At 48.3% G+C, this 27061-nt stretch overlaps 11 protein-coding genes across 11 annotated transcripts; 5 read left to right on the forward strand and 6 right to left on the reverse strand.

Moving 5' to 3' along the window:
• Positions 1–571: 571 nt before the first annotated feature.
• Positions 572–2812, reverse strand: MGYG_00516 (hypothetical protein; the record flags this gene model as incomplete). Its single annotated transcript, XM_003176380.1, has 1 exon — positions 572–2812. One exon carries the CDS (start codon positions 2810–2812, stop codon positions 572–574), a length of 2241 nt encoding a protein of 746 aa, XP_003176428.1.
• A 2994-nt stretch (positions 2813–5806) lies between these two features.
• Positions 5807–6124, reverse strand: MGYG_00517 (hypothetical protein; the record flags this gene model as incomplete). The annotated part of the gene is made up of 1 exon (XM_003176381.1): positions 5807–6124. The coding sequence occupies one exon, from the start codon at positions 6122–6124 to the stop codon at positions 5807–5809; it is 318 nt and encodes a 105-aa protein (XP_003176429.1).
• A 344-nt stretch (positions 6125–6468) lies between these two features.
• On the forward strand, positions 6469–9143 carry MGYG_00518 (PA domain-containing protein; the record flags this gene model as incomplete). The annotated part of the gene is made up of 2 exons (XM_003176382.1): positions 6469–8717; positions 8789–9143. The coding sequence occupies 2 exons, from the start codon at positions 6469–6471 to the stop codon at positions 9141–9143; spliced, it is 2604 nt and encodes an 867-aa protein (XP_003176430.1).
• Positions 9144–9869: 726 nt separating this feature from the next.
• MGYG_00519 (hypothetical protein) lies at positions 9870–10852 on the forward strand (the record flags this gene model as incomplete). The annotated part of the gene is made up of 3 exons (XM_003176383.1): positions 9870–9968; positions 10046–10638; positions 10696–10852. The coding sequence occupies 3 exons, from the start codon at positions 9870–9872 to the stop codon at positions 10850–10852; spliced, it is 849 nt and encodes a 282-aa protein (XP_003176431.1).
• Positions 10853–11314: 462 nt separating this feature from the next.
• MGYG_00520 (hypothetical protein) lies at positions 11315–13579 on the reverse strand (the record flags this gene model as incomplete). Its single annotated transcript, XM_003176384.1, has 12 exons — positions 11315–11379; positions 11443–11753; positions 11903–12039; positions 12100–12139; positions 12198–12220; positions 12279–12355; positions 12419–12734; positions 12794–12911; positions 12963–13019; positions 13072–13261; positions 13322–13386; positions 13443–13579. The coding sequence occupies 12 exons, from the start codon at positions 13577–13579 to the stop codon at positions 11315–11317; spliced, it is 1536 nt and encodes a 511-aa protein (XP_003176432.1).
• Positions 13580–14171: 592 nt separating this feature from the next.
• On the reverse strand, positions 14172–15551 carry MGYG_00521 (salicylate hydroxylase; the record flags this gene model as incomplete). The annotated part of the gene is made up of 2 exons (XM_003176385.1): positions 14172–14483; positions 14571–15551. 2 exons carry the CDS (start codon positions 15549–15551, stop codon positions 14172–14174), a joined length of 1293 nt encoding a protein of 430 aa, XP_003176433.1.
• Positions 15552–17015: 1464 nt separating this feature from the next.
• Positions 17016–17758, forward strand: MGYG_00522 (hypothetical protein; the record flags this gene model as incomplete). The annotated part of the gene is made up of 2 exons (XM_003176386.1): positions 17016–17056; positions 17119–17758. The coding sequence occupies 2 exons, from the start codon at positions 17016–17018 to the stop codon at positions 17756–17758; spliced, it is 681 nt and encodes a 226-aa protein (XP_003176434.1).
• A 2245-nt stretch (positions 17759–20003) lies between these two features.
• Positions 20004–22429, reverse strand: MGYG_00523 (vacuolar protein sorting-associated protein 64; the record flags this gene model as incomplete). Its single annotated transcript, XM_003176387.1, has 2 exons — positions 20004–21203; positions 21263–22429. 2 exons carry the CDS (start codon positions 22427–22429, stop codon positions 20004–20006), a joined length of 2367 nt encoding a protein of 788 aa, XP_003176435.1.
• Positions 22430–23359: 930 nt separating this feature from the next.
• Positions 23360–23950, forward strand: MGYG_00524 (hypothetical protein; the record flags this gene model as incomplete). The annotated part of the gene is made up of 5 exons (XM_003176388.1): positions 23360–23420; positions 23488–23514; positions 23572–23601; positions 23656–23746; positions 23815–23950. 5 exons carry the CDS (start codon positions 23360–23362, stop codon positions 23948–23950), a joined length of 345 nt encoding a protein of 114 aa, XP_003176436.1.
• Positions 23951–24582: 632 nt separating this feature from the next.
• MGYG_00525 (hypothetical protein) lies at positions 24583–25790 on the reverse strand (the record flags this gene model as incomplete). Its single annotated transcript, XM_003176389.1, has 7 exons — positions 24583–24620; positions 24658–24808; positions 24877–24953; positions 25026–25126; positions 25198–25415; positions 25457–25702; positions 25743–25790. 7 exons carry the CDS (start codon positions 25788–25790, stop codon positions 24583–24585), a joined length of 879 nt encoding a protein of 292 aa, XP_003176437.1.
• Positions 25791–26180: 390 nt separating this feature from the next.
• Positions 26181–27041, forward strand: MGYG_00526 (hypothetical protein; the record flags this gene model as incomplete). Its single annotated transcript, XM_003176390.1, has 1 exon — positions 26181–27041. One exon carries the CDS (start codon positions 26181–26183, stop codon positions 27039–27041), a length of 861 nt encoding a protein of 286 aa, XP_003176438.1.
• Between the last annotated feature and the right edge of the window lie 20 nt (positions 27042–27061).

Below are 27061 nucleotides of genomic sequence, written 5' to 3' on the forward strand. Positions count from 1 at the left end.
CTTTGGGCTTAGCCTACCATTTTATCTTTCTTGCCAGGATCTTTCCTTTTTGTCTTTAACGGCTTGTTTTTCCTTTTTGCCTTTTTACCATGTTTTTCTCCTTAATATGATGGATGGCTCATGAGCACGGATTCCCTTAACGAAAAGAGGCCAGGAGTTGGATTATTTTCCAGCATAATGGGTTTAACTTCCCTCTTATCTTTAAGCTCTTTCTCGATGGTTACATATTCCTTCCTCCTTTCATGGCTTTTGCCCCCTAATTATACGAGTCCAGGCCATGCATTTGGGCATTTGGCGGTTGGACTTGGTGAATCCATTTAAACATGTATTTATTTCAAACGGGAGGTAACCTTATCAATTTAACTATTAATTTAAGTAACTACCTTATTTAAAACCCAGAAACCTCCTAATGAACTGCAAGCTCTAAAAGGCCTTTTTCTCACACACTCTCTCACCTATCTTTTTTTTTTTTTTTGTTTTCTTATTTTTTTTTTTTCAGACTTTGTTTAAAGGACACAACACAGAACAAAAGGAATAAAAATCATGATGAAGCTTCTCTGCACACTGCGTCTTAATTTCTCGTCTCTGGTCCTCTAAAGGGACCTGGCTGGACATCAAAAAGGCTGAAGTTCCCGTCCTTGGATGGCTCACAGCATTCATCAGGGACTGGTCCATATTGAGCGAAATTTTCGGACTGCTCTCTTGCGTCTCCCTCAAGGTAAGACTGGAGATTAACAATGGCCTGGGCAAGCAAAGCGGTATTTTGCTCAGCCGAATCAAAGAGCTCTTTGGGAACAGCTACAGGTGCCTGTGAATTCTCCTGGTAATGCTGGTTTTCCTTCATTATAGTATCCAAACGTTCGCGGAGGCCTTCGTTCCAACGGTAGTCTGCACGGTACCATTTAAGAGTTTCGCTAACACGAGCATTTCGTTCCCCAGCGAGTAGCATGGAGCGCCGTTCGGTACCGATAGGACTTTGTTGCAATGTGCGTGCAGGCGGTAGCACAGGAAGTGGCTTCTCAGCTTCAGAAGTGGTAGCAGCCTCCACCTTCTTGGCTTTCTTTTCGGCTTCTTCAGGAGTATCCACAACCCACGGGACGGGGCGATTAATCCCCACATAATCTCCAGGGTAATAGTTAACATGAGGACGAATCAATCCTGGAGGTGGGAAATTCTTGCGGGCTCCTGATCTGTGGGCTGTGGTGATATTTTTCGTTTCGCTTGGTCCTGGAGTAGCTGATGGGATGACCCCGGCTTTTCGAAGGTTGCTGACATCCCAGGCAGGGCTAGCGAAATTCTCGCCTGTATCGTGCTTAGGCGATGGCGCCCGGGATACAGCCGCGATTTGTGGAGACTCCTTTTCCTGAGCCATAGCAGCTTCACGCTCTTGACGGAATTTTGCAACTCGTGTAATAGCCAAACCTGGAATATTATATTTTGCTGCTAACGCAACTCCTCTAGCGAGATCATCAGGATGTTTCTGAGTGGAATGGTTGTGCGAAGTTCGATGTAGAAGTTGATGGTCGTCAGGACTTAAAGATGCCTTCATAGACTTTCCTGGAGCCAAACTTTGAGGAGCCACCTTAGACGTCGCCGCTTCTCCCTCCCCAGTGATCGCATTCCGAGCAGCTAGTACTTCTGGTTTTGGCCTAGGGGGGGCACCGATAAGGTCAAGATAGTGATCAGCCTGGTTAAAGGTGAGCATCGAAAAGTCGATGTCGAGGGCTTCAGCGGCTGACTTCTCCCCAAGCCGTTCCAGCAACAACTTCTGAACATTGAATTTTTCTTCTTGTTTTGTAGGACTTATGCTATCAGGCCCTGGAATAAACGGCCCTGCTGGGCTTGCAGGTCTCGTCTTGGAAGCAGGGGTGGGCGCTGAGGTCGCAGGAGCCGATACAGTTGCATTTTTTGCGTGCTTCGCGAAATTAATCGGCGGGACTGAACGTGGCATAGACGGCGCAAACGCTGGAGGTGGGTAATGAGAAGAGCCTGGGTCGAGTGAAAAGCTATGCTGTCCCCCATGATGAGTACGTTGAGGGCTGTGACGATGAGGATTGAAGTGAACGGCAAACTCTCCCCCATGTCCATGATGCCCTCCTGTCTCTATCCCAGCCAGATTCTGCAACGGATGAGCTGCCAGTGCTGGGTTGATCGCAGTGACCATTCTATGATTCGATCTCGTTCCCGGAATCCCATGGTTATGGTAATAAAATTCCATCTCTGCAGTATTTCCTCCTCCCAAGCCGCCGGTTCCCTGCGAGGTTGTAACGTTTGATTTGCTCGTAAGAGTAGCTAATGCTGCATGGGAGGCGGGACGCGAAGGAACTGTGTGGCTGGTCTCGCGAAGCTCGTTGCTAACGTGCCTTGAATGTTCGTGGGTTGGCTGATTTTGTTCTGGTCCTTGAGAATGAAGCCCAAGGGTTGACGCGCCTCCGTAAAAAGGCCGATTATGTTGTTGGTGGTGAGAGGGGCCTTTAGGCGATGCCACCACGCTAGCAGCAAAGCCCTCTGCTGGCCCAGCGGGCTGGGAATTACCATAGGTGTTATTGGTAGCAGGCACAGCAAGTACAAGGCGTGAAGCTGCATCATAAGTAATTGGTTGCTGGGGTCTAAAGGTATTTTCCACGTAAGAATGGTGGTGGGTGTGAGTGTGAGTAACTGAGGGATCAGAGCCCATTTTATCCCTAATCACTGAAGCATATTTAGCATTATCCCCTGGATACCCAGCTAAACTGCTCTGAGGCCCAGTATAGTGAGGTGGTGGCCCTTGTAGTGTTGGAATAAAGTTGTTATTCTCCATCTCCTCTGGCATATCAAAAGGAAAAGGAGGAAACGGGATCGTGCTTGTACTCTCTCCTCCACAGCCCTTTGAAGACTGGTCAAATCTACATGGGTTCATGGCTGCACTTCTGACTTTTACCTTGATGCTGGTATTTGCCGGTAAAAGCAAGCCAAAGTCCGAGCCAATATCTGTCCCACTCTTTATCACTTCTAGCCTAGATGTGTAGATCACGCGTTAGTACTAGCACAAATATCTTTGTCTCTATATCTCAGAGCAAGTCTCTCGCCTGTACTAGCAGTAACAGTAGAAGGGAAAGTAAAAAGAAATACTCGGCAATACTCACAGTGTCTTCTTTTATACCCTTGGTAGTGTGGTTATAAGACCTAACCTGAATACCGGGGAGAGAGGCAGAGGTCCAGTCAAAGAGTGAAGTGGACAAATGCCATAAAGGAGGAAGTAGAAAGTGAAGCAGAAGATGGAAATAATAACAGAAGAGGACAGCAGAGTGCACGGGCCATGTTCTCTTACCTACTGCCCAAAATAGAAAGAAGGACATCCCAGTCACGTGGTTAAAGAAGAGGTCGATAGCAGTGAAAAAGCAGATAATAAGTAAAGATATATAGGAGATACATATATAAATATAGACAATATATATGTAGATGTGTATAGTCGAGGGTACTGAAAAGGATGGACTTTCATCCCAACTTTGGAAGATATAGGTATATGTATCGACGAGTGCCAAAAACCAGCCTCAAGAGGAAACATTTCCATGGGGAATGCATAGTGTGTAGTAAGCATACTACTATAGAGTAAGATAGTTCTGATATAGAACTATGGTTCAGGAGTCTCTGGGTATCTTTATTTTTAATCCTTTTTTTCCAACTCTACAGTAGTCAAAATCACACCAGCATCATGACAGCACCAGGCATATAGACGTCAGCTAACACGGCCGTTCCATCTAATGATGGCCTCTTCCTCCTTCAATTTCCCACAAAATATCAGCTACTCTTCCTATCAAACTGCGCGATGCGATGCGAGGTTGAAATAAAGATGAGATTTATCTCCACATGACTATCACGTGATGTTGATCTCGTAGGATTATATAAGCCACGAGGGACAGGGATGGAAGTGGCCTTCTTCAATGTATATACATAGAAATAAGGCTGAATGTATACTAACTAGGTATCTAGTGGCTTTTTTGGTGGCCAAGAGAGAATATTACATTAAGTATATGTAGCTCTTCAATTAGTAAGGAGGTTGTCTCCGCGAAAGGTTGTTTATTGTGAGGATGCCATCTTTCATGGCAGCCTTGGCCTTGGAATAGCTCGCAGATCCATGTATCATTGACACCTGTTTTAGGGGATCCGCATGCCATGATCCTTACAGGCAAGGTATCTTCCTATCTTGGAGACCCCCTTTACTCTTAGTAGTACTCCGTACGCCTGGTATTTTGTTGCGTATACTGCAGTGTCTCAGGCAATAGAATAGGGATTCGGCAACACGTATTGAATATAGTGATCCCGGAGCAATTCCTCAATTCCTCGACAGGCAGAGTTACTCACCCATCTCCCCTAATGTTTGAAAATACTGATAAGCCATTGGAGACCAAGATGATATTGGGTGATATCTCGGCCCGCGGCCCAGTGGTAACAACGGCAAAGGCAGCCTACTCCATAAAACAACATCGCTAGCCTGTTATTGCAGGTGTCTGTTTAATATTTTGGTATTCAACTAGGGAATAAATCGGGAACTTGGGACAGTCAGACTTACCTGTCTCAATGACAAGAAATATGGGTTCCATCGATGTCAGGGAGTTGGAACATCGAGTACAAGGCGAATCGATTTCCTGTCAAAAGACCTGAGATGCCAGGAAACAGCCCATTCGCCGTCTCAAGCTGTATCATCCGCGGCAATGCAAGCTTTGAAGGTTAAGAGTTGATTTTCCTTTCGTCTTGGGATTACTAAATATAATCCAAGGTTGCGTGGACGGCGTTTAGTTTTGCTGGCTCAGGTAACCGCCTCGGTAGTTAGTGAAAGCAATGCTAAACCCTGGTTTAATTAGTTAACCGCCACTCGGTGCCTGGAAATTATTAGCTAGTAGCATAGCTTCTTTTACTGAGTAAGAATATTGTACTCTGTATAGCTAAGTAAGTTAGCACGTACCACTTTTCTGCGTGTTTTTTATATAAGTTTGTCACAAAAAACGAACTTTGAGCTTATGTATGTACCGGCTATCGTCCACCGTACTAGACTTAAACACTAATTAGCGAAGTGGATAAATCGTTTCGGCTCTGTGGCCTAGAGCACTTTTCTACTCACCCCTTCACTGCGCCTCGAGTATTACGAAGCTGCCGACGATGCCAAATTGACGAGGAAAGGCCTGTCGGCTTGCTCTCTATACAAGAGGCTTCGCCGCACGCGTAAGACTCGACCGATTGCGTACGTACTCTCGCCTAAATAACAGCCCCTTATTAGAGCTGGTTGAAAGGCTGGCCATATCGTCTACATTACCTAGGGGGAGTTTTATCACGCAACTTTTGTTGGTGATTCCGCCTCGCCCACGCCACAATTGTGTCATCAAATCTGCGTATAGGTATTACCGGGGTCACGGGATATTAACCAGGGCGAGGTACATCTCCGTTTCAAAAGAGTCCAAGGAGCAAAGAGATCCCGGCATTTGTTACCTAGCTCGCGGCAAAAGAGGACCTGCGCCAATCACTCCTCCTGCAACATTTGTTTTTGCGGTTCACCCTTGCCATGATTCGCACGGAGGCCCTTGTAAAGTTCGAGTTGAGCTGTGCACCTTCACCAACAACGACGCTCCTCAACCTGGCCATTTTCCCTGCCGCGGGGCTTTGGGCTCTTCTTCAGCTGGCCCAATACGTAGCCTGCAGCCAGACGAAGTGATAACGGAGAGTCGTGGTCATCTGCCAACAGTTACAGTTGTAGCTTGTTGCTCGCTACGGCGTACTCTGTGCCAGGCAAGCAGCGTTAGTCACCTGGGTAGCACTGAGTGATAACCAGTTAATGTACTCCGTAGAGAGTATTGGCCAAACCGAGAGTACTCCGTAGTGATATCACAATCGGTATAAACGCCCTTTCTTCACCGCTCGGCCCTGTGCCATCTTTCCACAATGTGTCGCTGCCGTTGCTGCTGCTGGCTGCCTGAATGTATTTCATCCCGGCCTGCATGTGCGAGAGAACCACGGCCGTCCAGAGTTTCGTCGTCGTCTGCTTCCTATCGTCTCGCTCCCTGCGTCTTCTTGCTTTTCTCCTACCGAAAAAGAAAAGACGAAAGCGATAAAGCTTAATCAGTGTCATGTGACTGCCAAGCCCTCTCATGACGATTTGCTTGATGGGAACTTTTTTGATGCTTTTCTTATTCTTCGACTTCGTCTGCTTTTCTTTGCTTTCTCATGGCCCGCCATCCCTTTCGACGTCACGACGAACTGTCGAGAAGCCTGATAGTATCACCGTGGGCTGTTTCGCCATTTAACAAGTGGCCAGCTTGGCCTCGAGGTGAAGTCAGGTCTCATCCACTTGTTTCTTGAGCTGCCTGCCCCCTTATCAGACCACAAAGGGTCGGGTCACCCGCACCACCACTACCACCGTGAACCACCGCCATACTACGATTACGAAGCAACGGCACCCCGTACATAGAAAGCATCTAGAAGCTGCCTGGAATGATGCGACCTCCACAGCTCATCCTCCTCCTTGTCTGTCTGGTGTTTGTTCCTCTCTTCATTACCACCGTGGTCCGGCAGACTGCGAGCCCGGAGAATGCCGCCACATCAGAATACAGGAGAAGCTACAGCAGTAAAGCTGGCCGCTTACGAGACCTCTTCTTCCATGCGCCCTCATCACTATTCCCGCCTTCTGCGCTTATAAGCTTAACCGATGACAACTCGACCTTCTTCCTGGCCCGTCCTGCTGCGTTTGGGCCCCCCCTACCGTCGTCCGGCCTCGATGGACAGCTGTGGATTGGGAGCGGCTTCGGAGATGATGTTAGCAAGAAGGGAGGGATAACGACAAAAGCTGAAGGCGAACTTGGATGCTCTGATGTTCCTGGGTGGCAAGAAGGTGATAGAACTGCACAGTCAGGGTCAGGGGGACGTCTTGGTACGGATAAAACAACAACACAAGTCAAACCAGGCATCAGAGTCGGTGAAGATCCAGCTATAAATATCCAGAAGGGAACCAACACGGTTTCACCCGAAGACAATCTCAAAAATAGTGGCTCACCAACGAAAAATGACGGAACTGATGACCATCTTCACCGTTCGTTGGGTGACTCCTTATCACCTAGCTTTAATGATGCCAAGGGAAAAAACAAGCAACCGACACATGCGGATATCCAGTCATTACAGGAGAGTGCAGAGATCTCAGGGAAAATTGTTCTACTAAGTCGTGGTGGCTGTGGCTTTTTGGAGAAAACAAAATGGGTCCAGCGCAGAGGAGGCATAGCCCTTATAGTTGGTGACAATGAAAGCGGTGGGGGCCTGGTTACAATGTACGCGCACGGCGATACATCAAATGTAACTATTCCGGCCGTTTTCACTTCCCACACCACTGCACATCTATTGTCCTCTCTGATACCCTCCGATAAGGGTCAAGGACCCAACTCCCCAGGGAACAAATTAAAGGCGCCCAATAGTGGCAATCAAAATAAGAAGACGAGCAGCAGTGTTGGCAAAACGAGTATAGTTGCCCCTCCTTCGAAATCTACAAAACCCACGCAATCAAAAGCCAAGGATACGCCATCTTCGGACGGAGGTTTCTTTTCATCGATTTTCAGCTTTTGGAACGATAAATCGGTACACGAGGATAGTAGTCGGCCGCCCAGCAGTGGGAACATCGACTGGATCTCGCAAAATCGAAAGCCAGATTCTCAGACTCCACCTAAACCAGGGCAGGGCTCAAACCGTCAGGACAAAGAGAAAGGAACGGCCCCTGTGCAGGCCAAACCAGACCCCCATCAGAATCGTGAGGACGACTTCGTTATCGGAGTCCAGGACTGGCGTGATCCTGACCTTATCGTTAAACCCACAACAACAACAACTAGCAAGCCGCAACCGACCAGCCAGAATGGTAATTCAAATAGCAAAGACGGTTCAGGCACCGATACGAAAGGTTTCAAGGGTGGAAGCATTACTCCCGGCAGCGGAGAATATGCCCATCAAGATAAATTCACCCAGGTTAAAGGTGGTTCGAATGGCTCTCATAAGCAGTCATTAAATTCGCAATCAGGGTCCGGAAATACTGGAAAGAAGGGTCATTGGTGGACGCGCATTTTTGGCTGGGGAGAAGCAAGCGATGACAAGAATACTGCATTCTCAAATGGGCATATAGGTATTCAAAACGGCCGAGGATCACATAACGATCACGGCCATCATGGGGACAAGGAGCCAGAGAAACACGAAGGCTTATGGGTTACCTTAGCTCCAACCAGCATGTCTACCAGTCCATTCTTTGATACCCTCCTTGTTCTGGTCGTGAGCCCCTTGATAACACTCACTGTCGTTTACGCACTCCTCCTACTTCGTTCTAGAATCCGACGACGACGATGGAGAGCCCCCAAAGCCATCGTTGATCAACTTCCCGTTCGAACCTACCATACAATTACCAGCAGCTCCAATTCAAGCACACCGCCCCGTACAGCAGTGCCAGACTCTGCGTCTCCTTCATCTCCTCTCCTTGCACGCTCGGAATCTCGAGCTCAGTTCTCCACCAATGCAGGTGCTGCAGCATCAAGTTCATTACCTAACATGATGGGTTTTTCGGGCAGCGCCGAGAAATCAAATGCCGGATCGACATTGTGGCGGCGGAAATACACTGGCCGGCAAGTGGAATGTGTTGTATGCCTCGAAGAGTATGTTGATGGACAAAGTAAGGTCATGAGCTTACCTTGTGGGCACGAGTTCCACGCTGAGTGCATGTAAGTCTTCCCGGTTTACACGAAAACACCCTGATATATGATATCGGAACTCAGCTAACAGAGCTATTCAGAACACCATGGTTGACAACAAGACGGCGTACATGTCCAATATGCAAAGGCGATGTTGTCCGATCGCTCGGAAACCAAGGGCCCAACGACTACGGTTCCGCTAGCCTGGATCCTTCACCTAGCTTTGATCAAGCAAGGGCTGTTGAAGATCACAGTGGATTCCCTTCATCCGCCATCCCTATTCCCGAGCATGAGAACGCCGATTCTGAATTGGAGCGAGGTGCCCTACTCGGAGACGCCCTCAACGCATCTCACCGATCCACCTGGAGAGGCCTTACGTCCTTGAGTCTATCTGCCTTAAGCGGCGATTCAATGTGGCACCAAGTTCGGCACACACGATCTCAACGGAACCGCTGATCTGTCTCACTTTCATATCCCTTCGCTCATACCCACCTTTAGGATACAAATGTTTTCTTCTCACCTCAGTTCCTAATTCTTCGCTTTCCTTTGTATATCATATGCCTCCACTTATACCCCGTCGAGCTATCATCGAATTATTTTTTTGCTTGCCCTATGATTCTCCTCTCCCTCGATCCCATCTCGATCTTCCTTTTTTCAACTTAGCCTACTTCTACCCCTTCTTGCATCGATTGGTTTTTTATGAGTTCTTGGAGACCAACGAGAACTTTAGGCGTTTTGAGAGCAAATTGAAACTGAAATATAAACAACAGCAGGACTGCTTTCCTTTGACAGGACAATCCTAATGAAGAGGTGGAAGTGAAAGAGGCATCATGGTAACCAAAGCAAAGACAGCCTTTGGTACATGTCCATCCCTATCCTCAGATAACTACTAGTATATGAATGTCTACTCTGTTTTTCCTACGAGAGCCATCGTGCTCATCGTTCTCTTGATCTTGATCTTACTGGGACTTCCATCTGATCCATGGATAACATTCTGGTTTATCTAATAACTAGTTAGCATCACGTGAGCGGGTATGTCGTCATAGTTGATAGTTAAAACTCCAACACAAACAACTTGGAAACAACATGTTATAACTGCGCCATCTACGCCATCAAGCGCCAGATCAACATCCACGCTCTGATTTCGTTGAATTTCCCGACAACCTAGTATACCACGACAACATGGATCGAATAAAGCGTATGGCTCAGGAGGAACTGCGCAATTTCCTGGCGCTGGCTAAAGATGGCTTGCGGTCTGGCGCATACATCTACCCTTTCCAGGTAGATCATATCATACAGCCCACCTCAATACAAAGGAAAACAAACTAACATAGAGAACCACTTGACATTAAATACAGGGCATCGCCTACTTCTTATCTCACCCATCTCTATACAAGCCAATGCTATCCAAACTCGCACCAACATTATCACTAACCCTCGCTGTGACCGGAGCCATGTTCTTCTTCACATATATACCCCAAGCAGCGATACTAGCTCTAACATCCGGCCCCCTCATAGCACCATTCTCAGCAGCACTGTTAGTCCTTAGTGAAAGCTCGACTATAATATCCTACCTCGCAAAATCAGGATATATATTCGACCAAGATACCCTGCTCAACCTGTTTGACGGAACACTACTTGCATGCGGCAACACACAATTGGTAGCCAAGGACCGCAAAATAAAACCAGCTTCTGATCCAATGGCGCGGCTGGGGCATTTTATCAAGAAAGGCGGTGGTTCGCTGATGAATGCAATGAGCTTGTCGAATGCGTTTAGATCGCTGTTGTACTTGCCGCTCAATTTCATACCGGTTGTGGGGACATTGATGTACATTGGGGCCCAGGGGACGAGAATTGGACCCATGCTACATGCTAGATATTTTTATCTGAAGGGATGGGGTGCGAAGGAACGGGATGAATGGCTTGGTAGGAATAGAGGTGCATATGCAAGGTGAGTTGTACTGCATCCTACTACTTCCGAAAAGTCAAATTTGCTCATAATTAATAGCTTCGGTGCTACCGCCTTTGTGCTGGAGATGATACCCTTCGCATCTCTGTTTTTCACGTATACAAACACCGTTGGAGCCGCTCTCTGGGCCGCCAGAATCGAGAAAACTTTTGCCAGCCCTAGCCTCCGTGGAGCCACTGAAATGAAATCGATGTGACACTGAGTTCATAAATGTTAACTGCCAGAAATTTTGCCTCACATTTAGGACTTGGAAGCCGTATCGGGAATACCGTTTATTGAATCTCAAGTGTTGTGTAACGACTCGACTCGTGTCTGTTCGGTCTCGGTTTCTTACGATTGTCATGATCTTTATCCCGATGTTTACATGAATAACTACGAAAACGGAAACATGGATGCTAAGTTAATTACGTCAATAGGAACAGACTAGGTCCTGGGAATGTAAAAGGTCGACGTCTCCCAGTAAATATATGGATGCAATGTAAAAATAAGCTTGCTTTCAAAGTCCTACACAAACGCAAGTATCTCATACTCCAAGCTGACAAGTTCCTAATAATGGATAAACCCAAACTTCTCTTCAACATCTTGCGTAAGAGCCAATATAACCTTGGGCGATGAAATGATCCTTAGGCAGTTCAACAGAAGGAAGATTCATCGGCATTTACTCAGTTTTCCCAGCTGCCTCATCCTCAGTGTCACAAAAACCTGAAACACAATTTCCAATACCTATAAGGGCGAGACAATAAAATCAGTAGACGTCGAGGGATTTCTATAGCAAATGCAACTTACCGCACCATGCTTTTCCATAGCCACACCATCCGCTAGTACTGCAACAGTTTCCAAATGGCGAGCCTACGCAACGGATATACTTGTTGCAAGTCCCATCTTTGCTGATCATAGTGGAATTGATGGCCCCCGATGGGAGATGGAGTTTGCCACTGGGGTGTGGTTGCTTTTCCTTATCATGCTCATGATTACTATCATCATATGGAATATCCTTGGGTGGCTCTTCGCTAGGCGGCTCATCTACTGGCGGCTCCTCTTCCGGTGCTGTCTGGATTTCAGGGGGGGCTGTGGCTTCGGGTCCACAAGGCGTACATCTCCCCTCATCGTTGCACTGCGTATATCCAGTTAGCAAAAAGAAAAACTCACGCCTTTGAACGGGATCATCTTACACATCTATTTCCAATTACTTTGTTAGCGGTTTGACTAGTAATAGCTTAATTTGACAATGGTCTCCACAACTTACGATCCGAATGGCGATCCATTACAAGTGGCATCTGCATCGTTCTCTCCACAGTTGCCATCTACTGCCATTGGCGCTGGGGATACGGGGGCAACACATATAGCAAAGTTGGCCCACAAATTGTCACAGTTGGGATGAAGCTATATCGCAGTTAGTAGGCAAGCAATATTAGTTATCTATTCAACATGTTTGGAGCATACCTCAGGATTGTATGCCAACAGTTCGTCCATAGTCACTTCGCTATTCAGGGGTCAATCGTTACTCCTTAGATTCCTACAGGGGGCGCCACAGTCCTTACAATTCAGCGGAGATAGAATCACACTGTAGTTTATACATGGTTAGCAAGTACTCTCAAAAGCAAAGGTTAGATAAGACATACAGTGTCACCTGTGACTACGTTGTAGTATTTACCACAGGCCACCATTGCACCCAGTTGCGTTGTCCTATCGGTAATTGCTTAGAGAAGATTAGCAAATTTGAACATGTTACTTTCGGAAGGGAAAGATAACGTAGTTTTACCAGGAGTGTAGAATGTTTTTATGGCCCGGGGAACAGGGGTACGTTTCGCAACGGGTGCCTTTGTGATTGTTGCTTCTGGAGGTTTATTATATCTAAACACGGTCGACTCGTCAAGCCGGTAGCCTGTAGACGGCGGCACAGTATCTTTAGCCCCTAATACCACAGTTGGCGCTGGTGTTATCGATGGCAGGTTTGTTGAACAGGCAGCCTCTAACTTGCTAAACTGCTTGGTGAAGTGATCCAAAAGATTGCCTTGAGGGAAGACGGGGGATTCGATCCGCTGTTTCCAAAGCAGCATAAAGCACTCGCTGCAGTACTAGATATTGTAAATCAGTATATGAAAAAGGAATTTATATCACAAGTTGAAAAGCATACCAGTTCTTTATCATATGCATTGGTCACATATAGGGTATCCGCATCCTCAGAATTCACTATGTCACAATCGGCTGGTGGATTTTCACTACTGCAAGCATCTGGCTGTTTCTTATCCCAACTAGAAAATCGTCAGCGTAGAAGACGAATCGAGCATAGACGGAATAATGACCTTGTATACACGCCACTGTCCCAGTCCTGTGCTTCGTAGAAACACCAGTTGTCGTTGCTAATTTCCGATTAGCATATCATTTGGATGTAAAGAGACAACGGGGCTGTACCTATCTCGCAGACAGGCCAGGTCGTAGCCAGATATGTATTTCAACGGAAACGCTTTTGGATCAACAACGAGCCCATTAATAGTTACCTCTTCGCCGTCACAGTTTTGCTCGACAACCTCGAGCCAGGTAGATAAGGATTTTGAGCAGCCATCAGTGCAGAGAGTCGTCAGGTCGTCCATTGACCAAGCCACTATAGGCAATAGAGTCAGTAATCCAGATATAGAAGCAGAGGAAGAAGCTTCCAACGTACAGTCACTATCAGAATTCTTGGTGGCTCTGACAGCATTGGGGCCATCACACTCGACGGTATAGTTTCTATACGAGATAAGTTAGAATTTCAAGGATATTGAGGAGTTAAGGGGTATAAGTACAGAGCCGAAAGACACTCCGATGTTACACCAAGCGATGCCTTGAGTGCATCCTGATCGTGTAATGCGTAGACATTGAATGCTGCAATGGCGGGAGATGCCAGAGCCAGAAAGCCTCCGAGAGATTTCAGCTGTCCCATTTTGGGAACCGATATGAAGTAAGGGGAAGACAGGATAACGTATTGAGTAAAGCGATATGATCGTGATTAATTGATAGACACTATCGTATGCTGTATGACGGTATGAGTTGATAGAGAAGTAGACAATAACAGCAGAACAGCAGGCATGTCATGGATGCCGGGTTTGTAAGTATAGGTAGACATAACAGAGGGAGAAAGTAATAAACAAATAACCCGGGAAGGGGCAAGAAGGAGAAGAAGAAGAAGAAGAAGAAGGAAAGTGAGAGCCGTCGACAAAGCAAGGACGACTCTATGGGTATCAAAACAAACAGCCAGAACAGAGCAAGTACATTTCTTGACATTATTCCAGGCAGGAGAGGGAAAGAAGTATTTGGGAAAAAGGGGTAAGTGTCGAGCTTGGTATAAACGCCGGTAAATGCGGAAGAGACAACAAAAGAAAAGACAAGGAGAGAAGGGACATCAACAATAACATCATACAGTCAGCCCAATAAGAAAAATACCTCCATGTATATGGATCATGGGGGGTATTCAATACGTCGTTAGGGTCATCTCATTTGCGGCCGAGGAGAGCAGAGAACACAAACAGACTCGGCTACAGTGGCGGAGGGATAGGCATGGTGCTGGCATCAAATTCCCACGCACCAATCCTAGCCTTCTTGTCCTTGTAGAGCTGCCACGGCGTGAGACAAGCTTCGAGACGGCTGACCCATCGACCGCTGTTGGCCTTGCTGCCCATCCAGGTAACGTTGGACGAGTTGTATGCCTTGGTGACGGAGCTCCTGCGCATGGATTCGTATATATCGAAGGCGTCCTTGACGGGCCGGTGGTAGTAGAGTGAGAGTATGCGGGAGAACAGGATGGCGTCGTCCAGGGCATACGCCGCAGATTCGTCTCTGGGAGGCATCTATAAAAAGCGAGTCAGCAAAACCAGTCTGATACTATATACCATTGAAAGCATAAGAAAGAAAGGAAGAAAAGACGAGTCACGCACAGCATGGGCAGCGTCTCCTAGTAGCAGAGTCCGGTCTGTATGCCACTTCCTGTCCGGAGGCAGATGGTAGACCGGGTAGAGGGCCCAGTTGGTCGACTTCTCGATGATCTCGCGCACGCAGGGTATGGCACAGTCGCCAAACCGGCTGCAGATCTCGTCTCTCAGGCGCTCTGAGGTCGTCCGTCGGTGTCTGTTCGGGTTGCGGCTGCGGTAGCCGGAGTCACTAGATATCTCAGCAGCGTCGACCTCTGCCAGCGCGGCCACGAAGATCTCCTCCTTGGTGCTGTGGCAGTAGGTCGTCAGCAGCCCGCCGTGCCGCGCCCTGTTCATCGCTGTGGTCTCAAAGTGGATGGGCGAGGTGATGCGGTCCGTCTTGATGGTCGTCTGGATGAAGCAGACGCCCGTGTACTCGGACAGCGTGGACGGGTCGACGAGGCGCATCCGCGTAGGCGAGTGGACGCCATCGCAGCCCAGCGCCAGGTCGCCAACCGCGCTCGAGCCGTCCTCGAAGAAGATGGTCACTGTCTCGCCGGACTCGATGCCGTCGATGACCTTCTTGCCGAACTCGACTTCGATGTTGCTGGCCTTCTCAGCGGCCGCCAGCAGCGCCAGGTGGAGGGATATCCGCATCACTCGCCTGGCCTTGTATCCGCCGTACCCTTTGCCGTCCTTGCCAGCAAAGTCGACACGGCCCAGCCGCCGTCCGGAGTGGATTGAAAACAGCTCTACCGTCTTGACCTCGACGCCCCCGTCGGCCCCCATCTTGTCGAGCTCCTCCAGCACACCCAGGTGGTCGAGATGTCTCTGGGCGGCCGGGTTCAGGTTGATGGCACCGCCAGACGTCGACGGCACATTGTGAAGCTCGAAGATGGTTATCTTAAGGCCCGGCACCTTTGGCGAGAGCTCCCTGGACAGAGCAAGGGCAGAAGCTATGCCAGCTATGCCGCCACCCAGGACGAGGATATTGCGCGGCGGTCCCATGGGTCCGGAGAGAGGGAGCAAGAGAGAGACAGAAGGGGAGAATGAATGCAATTACAGCTAATTATCAACAACAGCTTCACGAGACAACAGATTGGTTAAACAATTCGAGAATGCAGGACCAGAATGATAGTTACACCTAGCCCGGGACTCTCTCTCTCCATCCATTTTGCTCCCTTCCCCCCTTGCGCCAGGGCTGTGGGAGGGTACATTTATATGTATAACATTGACTACTCGGAAACCCTCCTTGAACTCCAACCGACAAGGATGCCTCAGAAGAAGCAACGAGACGAAGAAAAGCAAAGAAAAGTCCCTTTCGACGCCAAGGGTAGGGAAATGGATGAACGAGCCCGGAAGCTTCTTTGATGTTTACTTTTTTCTCCCTTCTTTTCTTCTTCCGGCTGGCTCTCTGATGAAGGACGGGGAGAAAGATCGATACACAGTCCAATCAATCAATCAATCCACTATCTCGCCGGACTTTTAGCCAGCGAGATCGTCCACCGCAAGTCGAGTTTTCAAGCCAGCCGGCTGTCACTTGCGCATCCATCCTGCTCAGCATCTTCCGGTGTCTTTGTCTTCTCTTCCAAATTGGCGGAGTTGTGGGGTTATACGGAGTACGGGATCGCTCTGTTGCCCCTGGTTCTTCAGCTTTTCAGCACTTTATTATACTAGGGCTGCATCCGTTAGTTTACCCTAACTAAAGGCCAAACGGGCTTCCACACTCAAAGACAGAGATTTTCTTCAGTAGCCGGCCAGGATCAGAACAAACTGAACATATTGATCTATGACATTACGCTACGGATCTGAAACGGAAAGTCGACTGGAAAAAAAGAACTCTTGGACGCCGTTTCCCAGGGCTGGAGAGAAAGGAACAAGGGCAGCAGGGGATATTCTAGATGCCTATAACTGCTTTGCCGCATGAGCGAGTTAGTTGGCTTAGGTGCCTGGCAACTGCCCTTTTGACAGCTGCGCCGCTTCGTTGATCAGTAACCAGGATCCATCACGCCTTAGCCGACATCTAACTCCGAACGACAGCAAACGACTTTGCTATCTCTTGGGCGGCTCCTCCTTATTTCTACATATACTCTATACGTCGGCATCTCCACCCCTCGTATGCAGTTCGCCCAGAAAATTAGGTGTCCCCAGTGATGATCGTGTCATCTTCTTCGTGGTTCTAGCTGCCCGTATCCAACTGTTGGCCCATCAGCCCTAGCTTCCCCGGCCCTTTATGCTTCAGTAGTCGGAAAATTTCCATATTTTATTTTTCCTGACATGTAGCAGCGAGATTGGGATATCACCTTCATACAACACTCTGTACTGAGTACTCCGTATGTATAATTACATAGGTACGGAGTAATGTTGGAAACCCCTTACAGAATGCGTGCACACAAGCGGGGTACATTTTATGTTATCAAGCACGTCGTCTCATTTGACTGATAACCAGGGATTCCTTTCCAAACTACCAAAATGGACAATTCTTACGAGTCAAGACTATTACCGTCCCAGATGTAAGTGCAATAACTAGTTGCCGTCTGACTATCAAGTGATATAGTTATTCAACTTTGACTAGGCGGCGCATAATGCTACACCTGCCGCCTCCACTCATGACGCTGTCAGACATACAAGACGCACTACAAGCGGACGACAGTCGACCAGTCGACGCGCACCACCAGCCATGCAGATTCCCCCAGTTTTCGATGCTTCCCCAGGAGCTTCAAAACGAAATATGGCGGCACTCGCTTCCGAGTCCCTTCCTCATTCAAATAAATCTTATTGGAGACGACAACCGACCGTCGACCGTCCATCTCTGGGGCGTCAACCCTCCACAAGCACTGGATATCTGCAGAGAATCTCGCCGAGAAACCCTTTCCGTCTACAAGCCTCAGCTTATGGTGTATAACTGCAGAGTTAATGGAAGGCCGATGCTTTGTCTCGCCCCAGACACCATCTTTCTAAAACGCGAACTCCCCGAAGAACCGGTTATTTATATATTTTCGAAGAAGAAATCGTCACAACCTATCGATTTTCAACCACACTCGGAGGTCGACTCAATAGTCACAGGGATGAATATTGCAATGGATAGCGTGGAATGTGAAAACTGGCCGCCACAGGAGAATGAACTGCCCCGGAGAAGGCCCGTGTCAATTATTCAGAGCCATCGTCTACGACACCAGCGGCTGATATCTATGTCAAACATGCAGAAGAACTGACTGGATTCATTCTGAAGGTATTCTTTTATTACTATTTCTCATCCAAGGATTTAGAAATATACAACTAGCCACTCCCTTAAATTGATGCTTCAAAGTAGAATCCGTATTGGCTGCGTGGCATTTACGTATTTACAAACCCAAACGAAATTTGAGCTTAACCAACTCTCTGCCGTATCACCTCTGCCAATATAGATACGTCTCTTTTGATATTATTTCTGGCAGGGTCATGGCCTACCTCTTCTGGCTCTTCACAGGCCATGGAACTCTTAACCTCTGGCCCCCCCTGCATGCGGGAATCCCCGCCGGGTAACTAGGAGAACAACCAACGGTCGCAGATTATAGCTGCTGTGCTCTTATAGCTATAACGGCGTTGGATATTTGCCGGGGGGCGAAGAATGATGTGACCGATGGCTCCTCGGAACCCGCAGCGGACCATCATATCATCATCAGTCAATAACGAAAGGGGAGCCGCCTCCCCCGGTTGGTCACGGAAGGCCTGAAACATTCGACGGTGTGTGAAGCAATGAAAAATCAATATTTTGGTAACTCGGTGGCAAGGATCGCTCATATTTTTTTTTGTTATTTATGTATGTACTATCGGCTAACAAGGTTACAGGTCTTATCACGCGGTTGAGTTGGCGTTTCTCGCGACGTCAAAAGGGCGTTAGTTAGTTGGACTCGCTGGGCTAGTTTTATCTATAACTAGGTACTTGTTCAGCTAATCGGGATTCCTGCCTCTGGTTTCTGTTAGCGACGGGGTAGGTGCTTAAGGGGGATCTTTTTACCTAATGCGTGTGAAGAATACGGAGTGCGGATATACGGCAGCTCGACTTACTTACGCACAAGTTAAACAGTTAAGTAGGCCGATGGGTTCGGGATCGGTTCTTGCTAAGAGAACTGACTGACTTGGCCTTGCTTTGCCCAGAAATCAGAGCAAGAGCCCCAGCCCGCAGCAGCCCTTAAAACCTCTAGCTAAGGATTCCACTCTAGCCAATATGATCGGGCATTTTTAGCTGTCAGGGGGTGTGGGGGGCGGACGGAAGCATTATCCAACATGTCTATTCTTTAAGTATGCAAGGCTGTGCGACATATAGGTACTCTGCATGGTGCATTTGATAGACACAGATACTTGACATGAAATGGCAGGTCTAGTTCTGACAGTTCCCGTACGCCCAGAACACCGGCTCGCTTGAGTATATAGTTATATGGTCGAGGGAGTTATCTGTTTGTTTTCTTTTTAAAGGAAGAAGAAAATAAAAGATAAGAATAAAAGAGATTCGTTAGAAATGGGTACAGGGTGTAGTAGATAGAGTAATATTCACAGGAGACGCTTGGACATGTGGCAATAATTACACGGCAACGGATGTATGCCTATGAAGCAACGCCCTCTACCCCAAGCCATGACCAAACTTCAGGGGCAATGAAGGAGCCAAGGTAAAGGCATTTCAAGGAGAATAAAAATGAGAAAAAGAAAAGTAAAAAGGCTCAATGATGGGTTTCCAGCAAAAATGCCCATAGTAGTAAAGCAAAAAAGAGGAAGAAAGGCATTAAGCAAGAGACAAGAACAGGTAAACAAAAAAGAAAGAGAAAAAGACATCACAAGGAAATGAGACTGTGGATGAAAGGAAGGAATGCAGTTGGATAAGTAGACACGCAGGGGTGCGAGTTGTAAGTAGCTAAAAAGGGAAGAAAACAAGTAAAATCGTGGATGATAAACAAATGGCTTGCCAGCTTGATAACCAGCAGGGTCCAGGGATATCGAGAATAGCGGGAAGACAGGTCGTTAATGCATCTGGTTAAATGGATACCGTTGGCGTTTGGTCCAAGGGCACTTGGCACCAACCAGTTCAGGGAGAATAGGAGTACAGGGTCAGGAACCAAATTAAGAGAGACACAAAGGAGAATCGAGCGCGCGCGCAACACTTGGCGGGTGGGAAGAAATGGAAAAAAGCAAAGAAGAGCAGTAGAATAAAGAGGATAAGAGGGCGGGGGAGGGATGATGGTATTAAAAGTGATCCATCCGTCTAACGGGTTGGTCGGCCGGGGGAGGATGCCGAGTTCACGGATGGGCCCGATCGTCTGTCGCAATGCTCGGCTCAACAAGCCTCTGGTCGCTGGGGGGAAAGAATAGAAAAAAGTATAAGTGAGTTAGCTGAAAGTCGTAGAATAATATATCGATAACATGACGATGTGACAAATGGAAGGGTATCATGATCATTCGAAAGCAAGCAACATAACGAATCGGTTATCGTTCGACTTTATGCCAGCCATTTAGGTACGCCATTATCCCGACTCCGATCAAAACAACACCAAGCATAGAAGCATATGGTGCAGACTGCTCCAGCAACACAGAGTCCTGCCTCTTTTGCTTCGCGAAAGCCGTTGCCGCTGCCTCAAGCTCCTTTATTTTCTCTGGGTTGATGGAGCGACAGCTCTCGATGACCTGCTCGAGGTTGGCGCTGGAAGAGCTGCCTGCCGACTCATCACTCGGTGAAGCGGCGGTGACGACCGCGGCCTCGGTTTCCAAGGCGTCTCTGGACCGTAGCGAGCCCTTGGAGGCTGCTGCGGTGGCCTCTTGAGCCTTCTCCTGTCGGATCTTCTCGATCATCTCCGCGAGTGTCTGGCGGCTCTCAGCAGCTTCCTTCTCCGCCCGCTCAGCAGACTCTCTGTACTCGTTCATTTGCTTCTTCGCGGTTTCCATCTCGGCCAGCAGCGTGTCGATGCGGCGCTTCAGCTCGTCAGATGAAGGATCTGGCTCTATAGTGGGGGCCACATCCGCAATCTCAGTGTTAGTCGTTGGCTTTAGGTCTTTTCCCTCTGGGAATTCGGCGGTAGAGTCATTCGGAGTCTTGCCCTCTTCATCGACCACACCCAAGTCTACGTCTGCTTGTTCGTCTGGGCCGGGATGGGTCCCATTTGGAAGCAATTCCTGGCTTGGTGGCTGACTCTCTAATTTCCGTGCACGTTCTTCAGCACTCTCACGGGCACTCTGCTCACGACGCAGCATATTCTCAAGCTCCTTGACCTTACTAGCCTGCAAGTCTAACTCTTTCTTGGTGGTGGTCAAAGCTTCAATCAAAGATAGTATCTGGCTCGATTGGGCTGGCGTGATGTCGGTTGCGGCTTTAGCCTTTTCGGTATCATTTCTTCTTAACGACATTTTCGGTAGCGAATCGGTAGAGAACGTCCGTGGTGGGCCGTCAGGCTTCTCGGGTAGAGGTTGTTGTGGGGGTGGTGCAGGAGGGTCTGAGAATCTCGACATAGAATCGGTCTTGTTTAGCTTGGGCCGAACGGGTGGTTTAGTTCCAACAGGGCTGCTCTCGGCAACATTGTTTAGGAGGCTAGCCCGCTCCTTGTTAGTGGTTTCTGGATTAGATATAGTACTGAGGAATCCAGAGGTTTGGCCAAGGTCATGATTCAGCTGTTTTGCCTGTTTCATCTCACACTATAAGGTAGAACGTTAGTATCAATGTGTAATAAGTATAAGATAAAAGGCAGGCGTACAGTAAGTTTTTTCACAACTTGTTCAATTGAGATTGGAGACGACCAGTAGTTCATCTGTCTCTGCTGGTGGAGGAGGTTGGCATGACTCCCAGGCATACTTTGTCCGGAGCGTACGCTTGCTGCACTTGCAGTAGAGGATGCACTTCCAGCCCGGCCACGCATATGAGACAGAGGTTGACTCAGGTGGTGTGGGAGAAGGCCACCACCCGTAGTGGGATCGATGTCACCAAAATTCAAATCTAGGATGTTCATGTTAGGTCCGTGGATGCCTGCATGCTCGACCTTTGCTGAAACCTTGTGATGGACGATTGACTTTTGATCTTCACTGATAATGTCGATACCGAGTTCCAAGACGTCATGTTCTCGCAGTTCATGAGGTTCAGAGTCTCTGTTCTCGGGGGACAGCCTTTGGCCATTGACAAAGGTTCCATTAGACGACTTTACATCTCTGATCCAAATTTTTCCTGCTCTGTCGGACCAAACCTCGGCATGCTGTCTCGAGAGGACCTTCGAATCGAAGTATCCATTGGCGGGAGTGGGAAGCGTTTTGGCGTTCGTTTGGCGGCCAATACGCAGCACCTCTGGGAAATATGGCACGTTGATCTGCTTCCGCTCAAATGTACCATTTATAGGAAGGAGGGAGAGCACAACGGCTGGTTCATGGGGTGGTCTGTTCCCAGGACGTATTCCATTCTGCTGTGGTGGCATGATGTGTTGCAGGGGGACCATGGGGGGTGTCTGGTGAAGGGCAGACATGGCCGAAGAAGCAGAGACTCCCGATGGGGGAACAGACACAGTCTGTGGCCGGGTGTTGGTCACGCCCGAGACTGGATCTGCTTTTGAGCTGGACCAGGTGTACCGTGACGGTTTCTTTCTGGTGGTTGCGTTGGAAGAGTCTGCACCGGGTCCCTGGGCCGGGACAGAAACACCATTACTCTGAGGCTGTATCGGCAGCTGGGAGGTAACCGTGGAGGTCGATGAGTTGGAGGAGTTCGAGGAGAGGGAAGACGAGGAGTTTGACCGTTGGACGCTCTTGCGTGGCATCAACATTCGCGAGACCTCGTCTGCACTCATTGAGGTAAGGGCACCTTGTCCACCGTCACCAGTCGGGTACCATCCTAGACGAGGCGCGGATTGCACACTTGGTGGCGATGCAACAGCAGTCATGGAGAGGGCGTATCTGTTTCTGTGGGTACGGGCCTCCTTCGGACAGAGTGAGCGAGGGCGAGAGGGAAGGCGACGGGGAGGGAGAGGGAGAGCGAGATGTGCCTCTGCCAGCCGTGATGGGATGAAGGGGGGGAAATGATATACGGTCCGGATCAACCAGTCTCGGTCTAGGCTGTGCGTTGTAGGGCTATATCGAGAACAGCAACATAAGAGGTGATGCTGAGTGCCGGAGACGGCCGCATGCGGTGACTATCGTGAAGAAAAGGCAAGACGGTGAACAAAACTGGTACTTGCTGGCAGATCCAACCTTATCTTTAATTAAACCACGCGAGCATCAACTCGGGACATCACATACCAGAAGCAAAGAACAGTCTATAGGCAAGGGGGCAGGGTCTATAGGGAGTCGCGTGTCCTCCTCTGACGGTGGCTTGTGTTTTGTTTGCAGCAGTAGTAGGGGAGTTTTATGGGGTAGACGAAGCAAGCAAGCAAGCAACTGTCACGAAACCGGTAAGACAGACGCCCCAGGAAACAGGAGAAGGCGTTGAGAGACCGGGTAGAGCGCGAGAGATGAAGCACCCAAAGCCACCCTTCACTGCTAGTGTCGACTGGCCCTGCAAAACACCCTGACTTGGTGTCCTTTTTGTCTCTCTTGAGTCTCTTTTCTTCTTTGCTTCTTCACTTTTTGCTTCAGGTTTTCGAGGTTTTTTTTGGTTTTTTTCTTGATTGAGGCCGAGAATGGAAGTCACATGATGGAGATATAGCCAATAAGACGTTGCTTAGTCAGAAGCCGGTCAAGGTTGAAGATGCGACGTTGAAGTCGAAGGTTGGAGAAGATCAGAGCAAAGAGAAGAAGACGACGACGAAGAGCAGACTGAGAGTGAGAATATAAGCGACAAGTGAGACGAAGCAGACACAGACAGACCGGCCAAGATGCCTCCAGTTATGCCGTCGGGCGGTGGCCAGATGAAGGCGCCATCAACATTTGACAAGAGTACGCAAATTCCATGCGAACCTGAAGACGGAGCAATGAAAAGAGTGAAGCTGACGGTTTGATACAGTGAAAATGGGTGCTATGATGGGAGGATGTAAGTCTATGCCAGGTAGCTCTCGTTGATCCTTCCTGCAATCTAACTGGCTATTAGCTGTTGGCCTGATCATGGGCTTCATCATCGGTAAGCTATCCCATAGCTTTGCTCTGCTTCAAGTCCAGAAACTAACCGCACCAGGAACCGTCTCGATCTTCCAGTACGGTGCCGGCCCGAACGGCATAATGCGCACCCTAGGCAAATACATGGCTGGTTCGGGGGCTACGTTCGGGTAAGTAGCATCTTGCCCAACGACACAGAAATAACAAAAGGTACAAACGTGAAGCTAATGATGAACAGCTTTTTCATGTCAATTGGCAGCGTCATAAGAACAGAAGGCCACCCAGGCGCCTACCAGATGTGGTCTGCCGCCCATCGACGACCAATGCTCATCCCAAGCCAGTTCCAGAATCGGCCACAGGCCCGAAAAGAATAAGCGCACTGAACCGTGTATCATCTTGTTTTTATCATACCTTTCCACATCACTTGGAACGGAATTTGTACAACAGCATCGAGGGTTGAATAGCGATATATGACATTTAATGAAACGGCGTCTTGTCTTCCGCCAGCTCTTCTTGGATATGATTTTGTATGGGCCATAGCTTGGATGGTCGATGACTTCTAAGTGGAACTATGGTATTAGACTTGGGTTACAGTTTGGGCCGAGATGCCAGCAGTTGCACTGGTCTATTTGTGGCTGTTATGAGCTGAGCTACTGTACTGATGCTTCTGCCTACAAGCACAAGGCAAGGAATCTATACATGTGGTCTAAGGTCATCTAGACTAGGCCCCCGACCACTAAATATCTCTCCATGCGGGAATTTCAAGTTGAACGGATGGCCGTGGAGCCTCAAGATGAATTCAAAACCGCTGGCAGCCAACGAAACAATGAAGAGAGATGTAAGTACCAGTAAGAAAAAGACGGGGGAACACAACTCTGGAGACACCCATCACATGCGTGGCCATAGGAAGGATCGATTAACTTAACGGCTCGTATAAGTAGTTGACAGATCCTTTAACCTTTGAAGGCGATCATTTTTTAAACAACTTCGAGTAACTCGTTATTAATTATTTAGTGAAGTCACGGGTAATCTCGTATGATATCTCTATCAAATTAAGTTTCATTATTTAGTTAGGTTATGCTTAAATTATCTACAACTTCAACTTCAACTTCAACTTCAACTACCTTCATCTCCGCTAACCACCCCAAACCTTCCCAAAGGACTGCCCAGTTAGGCAGATCCAACACAGACATAATACCCTGCCCGGAGGCCAGGACAGGCGTTACCCGCAGCTGGATTCTTGGTATAGCTATTCCCTTGTGTGGATATTATACCGTTCAAGCAGAGGTTAACAGCTCACAATATCTGGAGGGATGTGGAACTCGTAGGATATTTTTTGACAGTAGTCACCAGAAACCACTTGATACCATTTATCACCTACAAGGCACCAGTATTAGCCATCAGCCATACATCCTAAACTTCCTGAAGATGACAAGATATTTAACTTACACTTCGGGTTGACGTTTGGCTGGGGCGCAATTCTTACCAACGGTAGGATTCCAGGTGTAAAACTGGTCGAGAGTGAAAGTCCTGTATTGATCAATGATGGTCTGGCAGTTATCACCCGACTTCAACTGGTGGTATCGCTGACAGTCGGGTGCAATCCTACCGTGAACTTCACCTGGCCCCAGGACGAGATGCAGGAGTTGTCATCACAGGAGGAGTAGCTGTCGACGGCTTTGATGCTGTCATCGGAGTTGGCTTCGAGATTGTTGTTGGAACTTGGGGAGATGAGGTTGGGTTTGCAGAAGCACTGGGCCCGGTATTGCCTGCAAACAGACAGTAGGTCTTCCCAACAACCAGAGCATTGCAGTTTACACCTGGATTCCACTTCACAAACTAGTCTACACTAATTCCATATTCAGCAGTTAAGGACTGACAAGTGTCACCGCTCGTCGCTGTGGCAGTGAAAGCGCAGGCCCGCGGACGGAGGGGGTCGCTTCATGTGAATACAGTAAGGTAAATTGATAGCTTGGTGTCGGCGTTCTGCTGTAGCTTGCGTTAGCGGTGTATACAGACATCCTGCATAGCAAACGGGTGTATCGGCTACTAGGTATGTCGTTATTTCTATCACACGAGGGCAAATGAATGGAAACAGCTGATCCAAAGACGAAGGAACTAAAATCCTATGTGAATCTCGAGCTAGCTAATGAACTAGGTAGTCACTAAGTGCCTGGAAGGCCGTTTCCTCAACGCAGCACTTACCAACAACATAGTATCCCTGTTTTGTTGGATTCAAACTCGCCGTCGGGAAGCCCGGATCAGGCAAAATATGAAGTTCCCCTTGACTACACTTTCCCCCTGCATCTCATCCTTGTTCGTATCATGTGCGGCATATGCATGGGTTGCATGTCTCCACTAATCATTTCTCTCCACTCCCTGCTCATCCGCGAGCCATGTGCGCCTGTGATTCCACGCCCTTGGCAATCATCCTTGTTAAGCGCTCCCTGATTTCATAATTAGAGTAGTTAAACTTCTTTCTTTGAGCTTGACATGGCTAACGGTTTTAGTATAAAATGGCAAACTGTGAGTTCCTGAACCAATTGGTCAAACTATCCCATTTATCCCGAATTCTTAAGCCTAGCAGTTGGTTCTGATTCCATCATGCTGCTACTAAACACGTTTATTTTCCTATCGATTTTCCTGCTACGATCCCTTCCGTCCCTAGCGAGAGGGTTCGATTTTGAGGAGGACTTGTTTCCCAATTACCCCTTTAATGAAAAAGTACTAGATGGCATTGAAGTCTCCCTGATCTTCCCACGCGGTAACGAGACCTACGCACCGACCGCGTATTTTCCCATTGTCATGGCTGTGCGGAATCCTGAGATTACATTTCCACTGGGCCTGCGCCTAGGTGCAAAAGTCTCACATAGGGACTCGTTCAACAGTGATTTATTCTACTTCCCGAATGATAGCTCTACCACTGGCTCATTCCCGCCCACTTCTCCCTACTACTTTGCCATTAACGGCACCGACCTCATCAACCGCTTCACTGGATCATTCACTGTGAAATGGCGCTTTCGAGTGCACAACATATGCAGAGACCTTGGGGAGCACTGCCCGATAATAGAACAGCACTATTCTTCGCAGACATTCTCTGTCGACTTCTCCATTTCTCCCGATGCGCCACTCCCCAATATTGAGGAGGCCGTTAACCGCTGCTCAAATAGCACGGCCTGGTTAAAGCCTTTTGGTATCCAGGAATCTACTAATTGTCCTTTAATAAAAAACTTTAGTAGCCCGCTACCACCAATGCCAGACCCTTGCCTTGTTAAACCGTTTGCAAAAGATTTAGCGGCCAATGTTTCCAAGACCATACTGGGGTTGTTGGATTGCCCTGATGGGGCGTGGCAGACTATTAAGGAGCCTTGCCGCAAGAAAAGTAGCGCATCGCGGGGGAAATCGGGGTTTAAAGTAGTATGGTTACTTCTAGCTGCGGTTATATCCGTGTGGGCTGTTTTATGAATGTAACTGTGCTTCACTTC

Source organism: Nannizzia gypsea, genomic scaffold, assembly GCF_000150975.2.
Source record: "Nannizzia gypsea CBS 118893 supercont1.1 genomic scaffold, whole genome shotgun sequence".
Lineage (NCBI taxonomy): Eukaryota > Fungi > Ascomycota > Eurotiomycetes > Onygenales > Arthrodermataceae > Nannizzia > Nannizzia gypsea.